Source organism: Papio anubis, chromosome 7 (assembly GCF_008728515.1).
Source record: "Papio anubis isolate 15944 chromosome 7, Panubis1.0, whole genome shotgun sequence".
Lineage (NCBI taxonomy): Eukaryota > Metazoa > Chordata > Mammalia > Primates > Cercopithecidae > Papio > Papio anubis.
The window spans coordinates 11,939,690-11,954,260 of record NC_044982.1 but is presented as its reverse complement, the minus strand read 5'-3'; the positions used below and the strand labels follow the sequence as shown (position 1 = coordinate 11,954,260).

Below are 14,571 nucleotides of genomic sequence, written 5' to 3'. Positions count from 1 at the left end.
AAGATGGACCCAGACAGTTATTGGTCATCTTAGTGCCCTACAGTCAACAAATATGTAAGTACCCTAAAGATGCAGCACTATCACAACAGACAAACAAAAAATGCTGTCCTCGTAGAATGTACATTTAATATAATTTCATTTCATCTTGATTACCACTTTGTCAGGGAGTATTACCTTGCATCTTAGATACCAGGAAATTAAGCTGTAGAGATTTCCCATGATTAGTTTGAAGTGAGTCAGTTGGTGAGTCAGACATCAGAGATTCAAGCCAGGTTGGCTGGTGCCAGAGCTAGAACCTCCCCACTGGTCCAGTGGCCTCCAAAGGATGCCCTCTAGAGAGGCCTGTCACAGCCATCGTGGATGGGGACTGTGACCATGAGGAATCAAGAGGAAGGATTTTTTTTTTTGAAACAGAGTCTCGCTGTGTCACCCAGGCTGGAGTGTAGTGGCGTGATCTCAGCTCACTGCAACCTCTGCCTTCTGGGTTCAAGAGACTCTCTTGCCTCAGCCTCCCAAGTAGCTGGGATTACACGCATGCGCCATGATGCCTGGTTAATTTTTTTTTTTTTTTGTATTTTTAATAAAGACGGGGTTTCACCATGTTGGCCAAGCTGGTCACGGACTCCTGACCTCAGGTGGTCTGCCCACCTCAGTCTCCGCTGGGATTACCAGCATGAGCCACCACTCCTGGCCAAGATTTTTTTTTTTCTTTTTGATGAGCCAAAGACCCCGGACTAGCTAAGAGAGAGGCCCAAGGATACCTGAAGGCTGGGGAGGAGGGACAACCACTTGTTGGGGTGAACCAATAGCAGAGGCTCAGCAGGGCAGAGGCCAAGGCTGAGGACGCCCCCACAGAGAGACACAGAGAGAGCCTGAGGACAAGGGGTTCCTCACAACACCTGTGCTCCCCGAAAGCTCCCCTCCTCACCCCTCTCTAGGTGCCCTACTCTCTGGGGTTGGTGAAGGGGTGCCCAAAATGCAATTGATCTACAGAAAAATAGAGTCCTGTATTTTAAAAATTTATCTAGGTTTGCATATGGACATTCACATCACACAGACAGACACACACGCAGCCACTAACACACACACACACACACACACAGAGACACCAAAGAAAAGTGCCTTAGAAATACACCAAAATGTGACCGGGCGCAGTGGCTCATGCCTGTAATCCCAGCACTTTGGGAGGCTGAGGAGGGCGGATCACGAGGTCAGGAGTTCGAGACCAGCCTGACCAACATGGTGAAACTCCGTCTCTACTAAAAATACAAAAATTAGCAGGACATGGTGATGTGTGCCTGTAGTCCCAGCTACTCAGGAGGCTGAGACAGAAGAATTGCTTAAACCCGGGAGGCAGAGGTTACAGTGAGCTGAGATCACACCACTGTACTCCAGCCTGGGTGACACAGCAAGACTCCATCTCAAAATAAAAATAAAAAATAAAAAGAAATAAAAAAGAAATACACCAAAATGTTAGTTGGGGTCCTCTCCAGGTAGCAAAGTGCTGGGGGATATTTTCCAAAGTCCTTCTTTATATTCTCTGAGTTTTTCCATGTTCTTTAATGAGTATTTAAAAAGTAGAAAAAAACTAATATGACAAAGGACTTTTTGTGTGTTTGTTTGACCTTTTAAGGAAGAGATTAGAGCTATTCCCATAACCAGGTTATTTGAGTGGGTCTAACAAGCCAGTGTTACCAGAAATTATCATCTGGTCATTTCCAGTCTGAGAACAGAACACTTGGTTGTCCTGGCATTTCTCAAGCAGGGGGAGGAGTTCTCTGCAGGAATAAATAAGCCTCAGCATTCATGAAAATCCATCACTCCAGACAGACGGCTTTGGTATCCACCAGCTACATCCAGCTCCCTGAGGCAGGTAATCCATGGTGTTTGACATCCTGGGAGCGGAGGAATCTGTTTTTCCAGGAAAGTTTTAGGGGGCAGCCTGGAGCGTGCGGAGTGTGAGGGGTGAGCCAAGGCCAGGAGGAGGTGTGCTCAGGTGTTAGGGGCCAGGGGACTGCTCTGGGCTGCCGCTGATTCCCGTGCCTTTTTTAGAGGCATCCTCTGTGTCTGGGTTTTCACACCTGCAAAGGGCGGAGGTGCCCTGGGGCCTCTATGGTCATTTCTGTCTTGATATGTACAGATTCTGGTTCGAGTCCGCTGTGCATCTGGCCCTCAGGGAGGAGGTGCTGTCCTCTTGCCTGGAGCAGGGTGCAGCTCTCAGAACATGTGGCAGATATGATTATTGCGCTGGGTCTCTCTGAGCAGAGGCCACAGGCCTCACGGTGATTTCAGGGTCTCCATGGGGCTGCCTCGGGGGCTCCACTTCCCCAGCAGGACCCCTGGCCAAGTCGACAGATGGGCTGTGTCTCTGGCTAGCAACAGAAAAGACAAACTGCTGGGAAACAGCCAGCTCTCCAACCTGCCCAAACAGAAAAGACAAGCCTTTACCCCTGAAATAGTTCTGGAGAAAAATATTGTCTAACATTAATCCAGAGAAATGGTTGCATCAGCCTGAGAGTAAACAGTTGAAGCAAACAAGCTACCTCTGTCCCTGGGCTTGGCCAAAGGCATTTCCACTGGCCTCCCCTCCTTCCCCTCCTTCCCCTCTCTCTTGCCCTCTTCTTTTTCTCCTCCTCTCTCTACCTCTCTCCCCTCCCCTCCCTTCCACTTCCCTCTCTTCCCTGCTCTTCTCCCCAGCACCCAAGCCGCTGCTTTTCTCTTCTGAATTCTAGGACTGAGTGGGCAGAGGCTGAAGGTGAATAATCTTGTTTGCTGCAGTCACCAGCTTGGAACTCAACCCTTCCAGGGTATCTTGTGTAGTAGCTCATGGCTCTTCTCTGGCTTGTAGTTTCAGGCATGGGGTAGTATGGGAGGTTGTGACTCCCGGTACATCTAGTGCGAACCAGGTGCCTTCATCATTTATCTCACCTGAGCCACTTAACATGTTGTGCAGAGATGGAAACAGGTTCAGAGAGGTTCAGTCACCTGCTTGCCACTACGCAGCAATCAAAATTGGCCAAAATGAAATGCCAGTCCAAGTCTGGGAGAATCCAAAGCCCTCTCTGCCTTCTCCCCACTAGGAGGCCCTTCCAGGCTTATGGTGGACACAGATGCCACGCGGCAACCTGGCAGGGGCAGAAAAGAACGTTAGCCTTTCTTTGGTCTTGATGCCGACCATTATCAGGGCCATCTAGGCTCCAGACATTACACCGGGCACTTTCATTTCCCTCTCTCAGTCAATTCTCACTGCAACCCAGCATCACACCGTGGAGGCCTGCGGAGGCCACACCACGTGTCATCTAGAGGCTGGGAGAGTCACTGTGGCCTCTGACTCTGTCCAGGCCTCCTTCATCCCTGGGTTGTACTTTGGTGGCAGTTAGGGGACTCGGGGAAGGGACCCCTGCTTTCTAATCCCCTAGGATGAGGTCTGCTCACCAAGCAGGAGGAGAGGAGCAGGCATTCTGGTTGGACTGAACCTCGGACCCCCCATCAGCTTCCAGACCGAGGAGCCAGGAAAACCTGGCTGCCCACTGGACTCCTGTACCTGTTTGCTGTATGGCCTTGGGCAAGCCCCCTCACCGCTCTGTGCCCAGTTTTTCCACTGAAAAAAAATGGCAACAATTATGGCAGTTACCTCAAAGGATGAAAGGAAGCACAGTGATGTATGTCGGGGGCCCCAGAGAGCACCCACCTGAGGGAGGTTCCAAAGCTAGCAAGAGGCAGCAGAATAGGGACCAGGACGCAGGCCAGGTGGGAGTCAGTGGGAGGTGGTCAGGGCTCCATCTGGCCCTCTGAGACTTAAAGGATCTTTGCTTTGCAGAGTTGAAAATGGAGAGAATGTTACCTCTCCTGGCTCTGGGGCTCTTGGTGGCTGGGTTCTGCCCTGCTGTCCTCTGCTACCCTAACTGCCCACTTGACAAGGAGAATCCGACCCAGGAGGATCAAGACCGGGGGACGCATGTGGACCTCGGATTAGCCTCCACCAACGTGGACTTCGCTTTCAGCCTGTACAAGCAGTTGGTCCTGAAGGCCCCTGATAAGAATGTCATCTTCTCCCCGCTGAGCATCTCCACCGCCTTGGCCTTCCTGTCTCTGGGGGCCCATAATACCACCCTGATGGAGATTCTCAGAGGCCTCAAGTTCAACCTCACGGAGACTTCTGAGGCAGAAATTCACCAGAGCTTCCAGCACCTCCTGCGCACCCTCAACCAGTCCAGCGACGGGCTGCAGCTGAGTATGGGAAATGCTATGTTCGTCGAAGAGCAGCTCAGTCTGCTGGACAGGTTCATGGAGGATGCCAAGAGGCTGTATGGCTCCGAAGCCTTTGCCACTGACTTTCAGGACTCAGCTGTGGCTAAGAAGTTCATCAACGACTACGTGAAGAACAGAACCAGGGGGAAAATCACAGATCTGATCGAGGACCTTGACTCGCAGACAGTGATGGTCCTGGTGAATTACATCTTCTTTAAAGGTGAGTGCCTGGCTTGGGGTTCAGAAGAGGTGGATGTTTAGTTTCGAGCCTCAGGGCTATTTCTGTCCTGACTCAACAACAGTGTTATTAAGCAAACCACTGTAGAGGAGAGTGCGCACAGCGTGGGGGCAGCATAGGCATCAAGGCCCCGCCCTGCCCCATAGGCATCGCCATCTCCTGTGGGGTTTTTCCAAATTACGGTTTGTCCTTCCAAGACATAACTCAGTGGGGACCATCAGCCCTTGGTCTGAGTCAGTGTGGTGCTTTTCACTCTGATGTATACTTGTCCAGCAAACAGAAAGAAGGAGCTCTCCTTTCAAACCACTCCAGGGCGCGCAGGAGCTACAGCTCCCTCCTTGCAGAGGCGCTGCTAGACTGGGCCAGGAAGCCCCTCTGTCTGGATGCACCTGGGGCTTCTACCCTGCACATGCGGGAGGCAATGGTCCAGCCAGGGGACTTGGTGTCTGGAGGCAGGCAGGTGGGGCTAGGGCCAGCTTCACAGGGGAAGATAATCATCAAGGAGCCTGGCCACTTCCAAGGTTCTACGATTCTGCTCTGCTATCATCTTTAACTATTTTTAAAAATGTGTCATTGACACATAACAAAAGAGGGCAGAAATGGCATTGTTCCCATCTGGGGAAGAGCCTGAAGGGTGGGCAGTATCCAAGACATGACCCTTTGCCAGACCCTAACTGGTCTGGAGCCCAATCCCATTGATAGAAACTCAACCAATGCAAACCTCAGCCTGCAAGCTCCGAAGGGGCAGAGCGCAAGCAGATAGCTTCTGCCTCCTGGAACCCGCAGTCCAGATGGGGACAAAAAAAAAGAGATAGGGACACAAAGAGTGATCACTGAGCCAGAGGGTGGAAAGGTGCTTAGGAGACATGAGCTGCTTGGAGGCAGAGTCCTGCTTGGGGGCTGTGGGTTGATTCCTGGGCAAGCTGCTTCCTCTCCCGGGCCTGGGTTTTCATCTGTAAATGAATGCGTGGCTCCAGATCTCCCTCTAAGACTACTTCATGCCTCACATGACATTTGTTCTTTGAGTTTCCCGTGTTCTCCCCTCCTACCACCTAGCCCTGTGCTAGGACTCTCCCCTCCAGGACACAGTAGCCAGCCCAGCTTTCCCTCCCCACCTGCCTCTGCCAATGGGAAACAGACAGGTGGTAAACAGGTGGGCAGTGGAGCTGGCCCCATGTCTCCACCCTCCCCTGGAAGCTCCCACTCCCCTCATTGTTCAGTGCTCTGGTCCTCCTGGAGTGGAGACCTGCAGGGCCCCTCCCCTTCCTCTGTTGACCTCTCCTCACTCTCCAGGTGCCAGTTTTGTTCCCTGCCTCAGCCTGGTTTACATACAGTGTATGTGATGGGGCTTGGTCACTGCTGGGGCCACCCTGTGGAAGGTGGAGGGGGCTGAGCATGCATGAGCTTCAGGCTGAGACCGTCCCAGCTCAGAACGCTGGAGTGCTTGTTCTCTCCCTTTCTGCTCTTCCTCTTCTGCTGCACCCACTGGACCCGCGAGCATGCGAGGATTGACTCACCCAATGATGCTAGAACTATGTGTTCAACTGAAAGTAAGGGAGAGGGGGCATCCAACCAGGGGCAGAAGATGGGAATTCAAGAAAGGAAGGTTTCCGCTAGAAAACTGTTTTCTTCTTTTCTCTTAAATCCAGATAGAAAAAGAAGGGAAGGCCATTACAGAAGAGATAAGTCGAGTCAAGCAGAGATCGGATACTAAAGACACTAGTCTAACCAGACATTCGGGCCCTCAGTTGAATAGTTGAGGATGTCAGAAGATGTTAAGGAGGCAGAATCAGAAAACTTGGTGACTGGCAGACAGAAAGGGGGGGAGATGGGGCCAGATGTGAGAAGATTTAAAGGCTTGTAGAGCCTGGGTGGTGATTTCGTCCAGCAAACCTATCCCTCTCCCCATTCTGGCATACAAGGCAGCAGTCGGGGTCCCCACAGGGAGCCCATCTTCCTGGCAGAGACCCATGCTGGAGATCTGGCCAGCTGAAAGGCTCCAGAGGAGCTCAGTGCCCTGGGTAATATGAGAAGGTGCTCCATGGTACTGCCCTCACATGGAGGCCACAGAAGCACCTGAATGGCTGCTGCAGTTGGTGATGGGGACACCTGTTCAACTGAAATATCTCCTACCCTGAGATGGGTCCTTGCTCTGAGGGGTCTTTACAATTAGATTTGTCCCCAGTCATTCCATGTTGGGAGGTTGCAGGGACCAGAGAAGCTGAGATGGTCTTCGGGGAGGGGGAAGGAAAGATGGACTGTTATTTTGGTCCTAAAAGTCCAAAGGTGGGGAAGTGTCAAGAAGGAAGATGAGGGCACAAGAGAATGTAAGGCCACCCAGAAGCTGGCTCTCATTGCAATTACGGAAAGGAAAACCAAAATAAAGAAAGAAAGGGAAGAAGCTCCCATTTATTGAGCACCTACTCTCACCAGCCATACACATGCAATACCTCATTTAATCCTTGCAGCAGCTCTGAAAGGTGGATGGTGGTGTTGCCATTTGTTAAGTAGGAGACATGAAGTCCAGAAAAGCAAATAATTAAACGTTCAAAATTGACCTGGGCCCATTTGAAAATTCCTTTTTCTGCCTCATTTTAGCCCCTAATGTAAAGCCATTTGTGACTTTATCAGCTTTTACCAAGCACCTCCCAAAACCAAGAATGGAGGTGACAGATTGTGGAGCCCACAACCTAGAGAAAGAATTGACGATTTTTTTCTATAAAGGAAAAGTAGTAAGTATTTTAGTAGCAGTAGTAGTAAGTATTTTAGTAAGTAAGTATTTTAGGCTGTGTGGTTCACATGAGGTCCCTTTTGCAGATTCTTCTTTTCATCTTCCTCCTCTGCTTCTTCTTCATCTTCTCTTTCCTCTTCATTTTTTTTACAACCTTTAAAAAATATAAGCACCATTCTTAGCTTTAGGTACACACAGAAATAAGCCGAGGCTGTATTGGCTTACAGGCTATAGTTTCCTGACCCCTGTTCTAAAGGAGGAAAATAATTGTACCCAACTAAATTCATGCAAATCATAGGCCTATGTCGTAATTCCCGAAGAATGAGTTTCATGGAATTTTCAACATTTTAAATATATTACTCCATTCTTCCCTTGCTTGCATAGTTTCTGATGAGAAGTCTGCTGTCATTTTCATCCTTATTCCTTTTTAGATAAGGTGGAGTTTTCCTCCCTCTGCCCCTACCTCTACCTCTTTCAAGATTTTCTCTTTCTCTTTACTGTGGTAAATAGGCCTTTAGTGAGAGGAATTATATCAGTCTGGCTAGAAGTCAGACTGAATTTCATGTTTGTGATAGCTAGGGGTGCCAGAGGCAGTTTCATGGAATTTTACCTTTGCAACACTGAAAACCTAGGCAGCCTCAGAGTCAGAATACCCACAATTGAATCCTCGGCCAGACAGACACCAAATCCAGGGCAAGTCTTAGCTGGATGTTCATGGTCTGTAGAGGTGGACATGAGCACATGAGCTAGATATCAGCTGAGGACCATAGCCAGCTCATGGCTTTTGTGATGTCCAAAACCCCCACCCCCTAAGATGTCACAAATGTCCCTAGGCTTTTATTCCCATGGTCTCTCCTGGCTCTGAGTTCTATCTTCCACTAAGGTTCTCCCTGTTCCTCCCCTCATTCACACTGATCGGCGTCTCTTCTGTCTGCCCTCACCAACTCACATACAGAACCCAGTCTCTTTCCTCCTATTTCCGCCCAAAGCCCTCCCACAAACCACTGTTATATGTTCACATCCCTGTAATGCCAGTGAGTAACAATTGCTAATGAAACATTTTTCCTATTAAGAAACCAAGGCTGTCCCATTTCTCCTCAGGCACCAGCCTCCCAAGTGTTGTCATGCCTCTTTCCCTCACTTTCCCTAAACCTTCTCTCTCTCTCTTGCACTCCTTATTCCCAGATTCCTATTGATTTCTCATTTAGCCCAAGAAACTAGGTCTTTCTTTCATGGCTCTTTTCCGAATCCAAGCCTGCTGGGCTCTCCCTCACCCCCAATAACTTTTACTATTGCCAAGCTACTTCTCTAAACCAAAGCAGGGTCACTTCTGTGAGGGACTCTGGGCACTTCCACTGCTGGGAAAGCAGAGTCAAGGCAGGGTGACCCTTGCACTCATACGTTCTCCAACTGCTTGCTCCACCTTCAGCCAAATGGAAGATGCCCTTTGACCCCCAGGATACTCATGATTCAAGGTTCTACTGGAGCAAGAGAAGGTGGGTAAAGGTGCCCATGATGAGTTTGCAGCACGTGACTACACCTTACTTCCGGGACGAGGAGCTGTCCTGCACCGTAGTGGAGCTGAAGTACATAGGCAATGCTAGTGCACTCTTCATCCTCCCTGATCAAGACAAGATGGAGGAAGTGGAAGCCATGCTGCTCCCAGAGACCCTGAAGCGGTGGAAAGACTCACTGGAGTTCAGGTGATTCTTCCTGGCCCCCCAAGACCCCACATCTCTCCAACTCAAGGTCTCACCAATGTCCAGGGACAAGGGCATGGTGGTGGGAGAACTTGTACAGGGACAGGTGGAATTTACACTTACTTTGCCCTGTGCTGCCTGGGTGGCTTTGGGCTTGATTTTTTATTTTTTCTTCTTTAAGATGATGACATCAGACAGGACAAGGGGCTACGGCTTCCTCTGACTCCAGCATGTTCTAAGTCATGAGGAATCTTTTGCACAGTCCCAAACACTCATGCATGGTCTCTCCTGGTCTCAATCTCTTGAAGGGAGAGAGAAACAGAAGGAATTGTGATCAGTTGAGGGCTGTGGTGAGATGGACACTGAGAATCAGCTCTGCACTGGTGAACCACTATATTTATTCATTTGCTCAGCATTTGCTGCATGATTAATTGAGCACCTACTATGTGTCAGACACTAATTTGCACCCTGAGAGTAAATCAGTACATAAAACACAACATTTCCTGCCCTCTTGGAACTTACTTTGTAGTAGGAGAGGAGAGAGGCAATAAATAAATATAACAAATAAGTTGTGTGATATGTTAGAAGGCGAGAAATTGAGTAGGGGGATAGAAACTGAGTAGAGGAGGATGAAAGGATCAGGAAAACTGGAACTTGTGTTAGCTTGTGATTTTAAATAGAGTGGCCATTAGGTGATGTCTGAGCATCCATATAACAGAGGGGAGGGGTGAAGTTGTGTTGGTATATCAGGGAAAAGCATTCCTGGCAGAGGGAACAGTCAGTGCAAAGCCTCTGAGGTGGAAGTGAGCTTGATATGTTCAAGGAAGAGCGAGGCCAGAGTGGCTGGAGCAAAGCGAGTGAGAAGAGAGTTGAGAGAGGTCAGGAATTCCAAAAGGGGTGGAGCAGCTTATGTAGGGCCACGTAGACCCCTAGAAAACCTTGTCCTTCCTCCTGTCTGTGAAATGGAGAGCCATCAGGAGGTTTGGAGGAGGGCGGCGAGCCGAGTGTTGTTTTAAAAGACGAATCCTGGCTGCTGAGAGGAGAATAACTATAGAACAGGTGTGCAGTCGTTGACACCTGCAGGAGCCAGACACAGACATGAGGTGGGAACTCACTGTGGCTGGGACCCAGGAGGGAGCCATGCATGTAGAAGTGGTTGCATTCCAGATAAACCTGAGGGTAGAAGAACAGACTGGGGCACATGGAATTGAGCTGACCGATTTCATGGGGACACAGTGAGGTGGAGCAGTAGTTCCGGGCCCAGACCCTGCAGTGGGCCCAGGGAGTGCATGTGGGCAATTGTGCGGGGTAGGGAGGGAGGAGCACCAGCCTTGGGTTCAGACCGTGGTGGTTGGTGTGACCTGAAGCAGGTCATTGCTCTTCTCTGGAACTCAGCTCTGTCCTGAATAGAGAGAAGTGCCCTTTCCCCACCACCCCTGTTTTCACTAGGTGATTATGAGAATCCAGTGAGATATTGTATGTGGAAGCCGTAATAAACCACCAAGGGCGAGGAAGCTGCTTCAACACAAACTGAGGCTGCAGCCCCTGCCCCAACCACTGTCCAGAGAGCTGGAAACCTCTCGGGATTGCCTGACCCTTAGCCCCTCCTCACTCTAGATCCCAGGAGACCCCAGAACATGGGAGTCCTACCCAACCCATCCATTTACTCCCAGACTCCTTCTTCCTTTAGCACCAAATAGCCACCAGGGAGCGGGGCTCAGCAAATAGTTTTGAATGGCAAGAGTTCTCCAAACACTTTAGATTTACAAAATGCTTAAATTTACAAAATGCTGTGGTCCACACACTCCTGGCCCACAGAGAATGCTCACTAGATATTTGCTGCATGAAGGATGGAATGAAGGGACAAACACATGAATGAATGAATAAAAATAGAAATAGGACACCTTCCTCTTTCGTGGGACTCAGAGTCCAATGGAAGACACAGCCTCCTGTATAATTGTAAGACCAGGCAGACAGTGATAGGCGTCTTCAGAGGGCTATGCGCTAAGGGAGGGGGAGCTCGCAGGTGGGAGGTGTGACTTGGGCCTCTAACAGCTTGTGGCCTGCTCTATGCCAGTCCACACCTGGCTTGAGGGACAGTGCCCACCAGCGAAGCAAGATGGGAACCTCCAACTGATTGTTTCAGGGTCCCCAAAGCTCTTCCAATACAATCAGACTCCTCAGAGACCCCCAGGCCCTTTTTGACCTGCCTCTGGCTCCTGCCCCACCTCATCCCTCACTATCCCTCTCCCTGAGACACTGAGGTCACCCACCACCCTGCGGAGCAACTCCTCCTGCTCCCACCTTCTTCCAGGTTCTTCCACCTGCCTCCTGCCCACCTCTTCACCTAGCTAGCTCCTTTCCCACCTTTGGGACTCAGCCTCAACGCCACCTCCTACAGGAAGCCTTCCTGGTGCTCCTGTGAAGCAAACTGCCATGCAGCCAGTGCAGCTGACCTGGTCCAGGCTCTCAACACAATCAGGAGTCCCTGCTGGTGTGAAGGTGCTTCGACCGCATTGCAAACTGCAGGGAAAGGGCAGGACCAGGCTTGAGCAGGGCCACAACTCCAGACTTGGTGCGCTGCCTGGAGCCTTTCACACTTGCAGATCTGATTGAATAATTAATGAACAAGAAGAGTAAAGACAGGGGTTAAGAAATTGAGGAACAGATTATCTATTTCCAGTCAGAAGGGGGTGACTGTAGAGGAAACCAGGGAAGACCATGCTGCGAGATGGGAGGCAGGTAGGCACTGATCAGCAGAGGTTCAGATACTTTTTTTTTCTCATTTTCTAGACATATAGACGAGCTCTACCTGCCAAAGTTTTCCATCTCGAGGGACTATGACCTGGAAGACGTACTTCGCCAGCTGGGCATTGAGGAAGTCTTCACCAGCAAGGCTGACTTGTCAGGGATCACAGGGGCCAGGAACCTAGCAGTCTCTCAAGTGAGTCTTTAGACTTGGGTCAATTCATCCTTTGTATCCGAACTTGAATGGTGAAAGCCAAATGGACTTTTGGGTACTCTTGAACTTGGGTTAATGCAAGTGCATTTCTCATTATGCACTCACCGTGCTTGGGACACCCCCAAGCCAAGAAGAGCTAAGTTATAGCCCAGCTCCTGTTGCTGTGTTAGGGGCTGGTCCTCTACAACATAATGTCACCCAGGCTTGGAATCAGAACGCCATGGACACCATTCCACACCACACCATTTACTACCCATGGAGGCAAACAATTGAAGTCCTCCACCCCCAGCTTTTCATGTGTAAAATGGTAGTGATAGTTCTTGGCCAGTATCCAGTGCCTGGGTACTTACTGTGGAAGCCACAGTAAACCACCAAGCGCGAGGGAGTTGCTTCAACACTAACCTGAGGCTGCTGCCCCTGCCCCAACCACTGTCCAGAGGGCCAGACGCCTCTTGGGATTGCCTGGGCAGGTAATGCCAATAGGTAATAACAATGACTATCTAGCAATTGTGATGAAAATAAGCTCAGAGTATGAGAGAAGATTACTTGGGACACTCAGCTTGTGTTACTCAAAGCAGAGGTGCCAAGGCAGGGTGGCCGTGCAGCCCTTCGCTCTTCTCTGCCCTCTGTGCTCACACAGCACTGGGTTGAGAGCTGCACTCCACCTTCCAAACAGCAAAGTACCAGAACGGCGTGTGTAGAGGAGCAGACCCATATGGTTTAGGAATTCAAGGCCATGAAAAGTACTTGAAAACCCCAAAGATGTTTAAGCTAGAGCAGGAGAGATGCTGAAAGCCATGCTGGCCTGGCCGAGGAGGTTTCTGCAGCAGCTTCTTGTGGTCAAGAGCTGCCAGGATGTTGCTTGGAAGAAAAATACTTTACATTGCTCTTGCTCTTCCTCCCAACAGTAGTGGCTGTTTTGGGGGCAACAGACTCTCAACTCGGACAGAAAGGGATGCATATGAGTTGCTCCATCCTTTACCTCGATGGCTCTGGGCAAATCACACACAGCATCTGGGTCTCCATGTGCATATCTAGGCATCGGTACTCTGCAAAACTAGTTGGCAGGGGAGTTGAGAGGAGCAAACATTCAACAGCGCAAAGACAGGCCAGTGCTCGGTGCTCAATGCACGTTAGTCCCCTTAGCGGCACACAGCCAGGTTGCTGACTTCCTGCCCATCTGTGTCTCCCGTGAGTAATGTTCTGCTCTCCCCACAGGTGGTCCACAAGGCTGTGCTTGATGTGTCTGAGGAGGGCACAGAAGCATCTGCTGCCACAGGAGTCAAAATCACCCTCCTTTCTGGATTCGTGGACCCAAAGATCACTGTGCGTTTCAACAGGCCCTTCCTGATGATCATCGTCCCTATGGACACCCAGAACATCTTCTTCATAAGCAAAGTCATCAATCCCAAGCAAGCCTAGAGCTTGCCATCAAGCAGTGGGGCTCTCAGTAGGGAGCCTGGAATGGAAGCTGGATACTCGGGTCTCTGGGCACAGCCTGACCCCTGTGCACCGAGTGGCCAGGGCATGTCTGGCCCTGTCTGCTCATCCTTGGAAGGTGACAGCAACTGCCTATGTAGCTCCCACATGCACAGGGGCCCGTGGACTCTTCACTCTGGAGGGTCCTGGGTCTTCCGAGAGCAATAAACAGTTTCCTTGGACACGTTGCTTGTGCCTTTCCATGCCGACTGCCAGACTCTGTACTTCTGAGGCTACTTGTGCCCCAAAGCCAAGCCCCCTGACCTCCCATGCAGGCTCAGCTCCACCCCAGAATCTGGGCTGCTTTTGCCTTCAGCTGCAGCAGCCTGCCCAGAACCATCTAAGCTTGTGACTGAGCTCACCCAGACCTCAGGCCCAGGGCTGGCAGGGGAACCTGCTGCTGTAAGGCTAATTCCTGCCTCCTGGGCTTCTGGGTGCCCACTTTCAGTTTCCCTCTTTCCACCCGCAGGGCCGAGGCTCCACCTGGCTCTTTCAAGAGCTCCTAGCCCTGACCACATCTAGCACAGCCCCCGGACCCCTCGCTCCTACAGCTGGGCAGGGCTTTATCATGGGACGTCCCTCTTCTGCCCTTTAGCACCCCTAATTTGGGGGAAGTAGCTACTTTCTGGGTTTCCAGACTGAGCCCCTCAACTGCTTCACCAGTTCCTAGCCCTGGCTGTGTGAATGATCTCCCTCAACAACCAGAGTGCAGAGCTGAGGACAAAGGAACCATCAGCGCACAACTGCAATAAAAGCAATCATGGAGTCAGGCATTTAACTGAGGCTCTCAGGCACCTTGCAATCTCTATCACAAAGTCTATAATGATAATGTCGACAGCAGCTGATTACTTGAGGTTTTGATGCCAGACAATCTGCTAAGGTCTCTCCCTGAAATAACCAATTGAATCCTCCTGATGTCCCTATAAGATAAATGCTCTCAGCAGTCCCATTCTATGGATGAGGAAACTGAGGCACAGAGAGTCTTAGTAATTTTCCCAAGGCCATGTAGCTAGTAATTATCGCCTGTAGAATGTTAGTCTATCATTCCTGACACCAGAGGCGCCCTCTTAACCACAAAGTGATTTCCGTAGGGATTGCCTTCATGGAATGTACAACCTGATGGCAAATAGATGGTGAAACACGTCTGTGGAAGCTGAGGGAGAGCACCAAATTCAGTTTGGGAAGTCAAGAGAAGGCTTCTTAGAGGAGG

At 50.4% G+C, this 14,571-nt stretch overlaps 1 protein-coding gene and 1 long non-coding RNA gene across 3 annotated transcripts; one reads left to right on the top strand and one right to left on the bottom strand.

The window, feature by feature from the left end:
• Nucleotides 1-1,766: 1,766 nt before the first annotated feature.
• Nucleotides 1,767-13,543, top strand: SERPINA3 (serpin family A member 3). 2 transcript variants are annotated; one of them, XM_021941527.2, is made up of 5 exons: nucleotides 1,767-1,873; nucleotides 3,821-4,471; nucleotides 8,650-8,923; nucleotides 11,714-11,864; nucleotides 13,101-13,543. In XM_021941527.2, exons 1-5 carry the CDS (start codon nucleotides 1,807-1,809, stop codon nucleotides 13,302-13,304), a joined length of 1,347 nt encoding a protein of 448 aa, XP_021797219.1. In that variant the 5' UTR covers nucleotides 1,767-1,806; the 3' UTR covers nucleotides 13,305-13,543. The 2 variants fall into 2 exon arrangements, with proteins under 2 accessions (XP_021797219.1, XP_021797220.1); XM_021941528.2 differs by having other exon boundaries at nucleotides 1,777-1,869.
• LOC108586973 lies at nucleotides 7,229-7,912 on the bottom strand. The gene is made up of 2 exons (XR_001905050.3): nucleotides 7,831-7,912; nucleotides 7,229-7,374 (listed from the first exon to the last, which is right to left on the bottom strand). It is a non-coding gene; the product is annotated as an uncharacterized LOC108586973 (long non-coding RNA).
• Nucleotides 13,544-14,571: the final 1,028 nt, after the last annotated feature.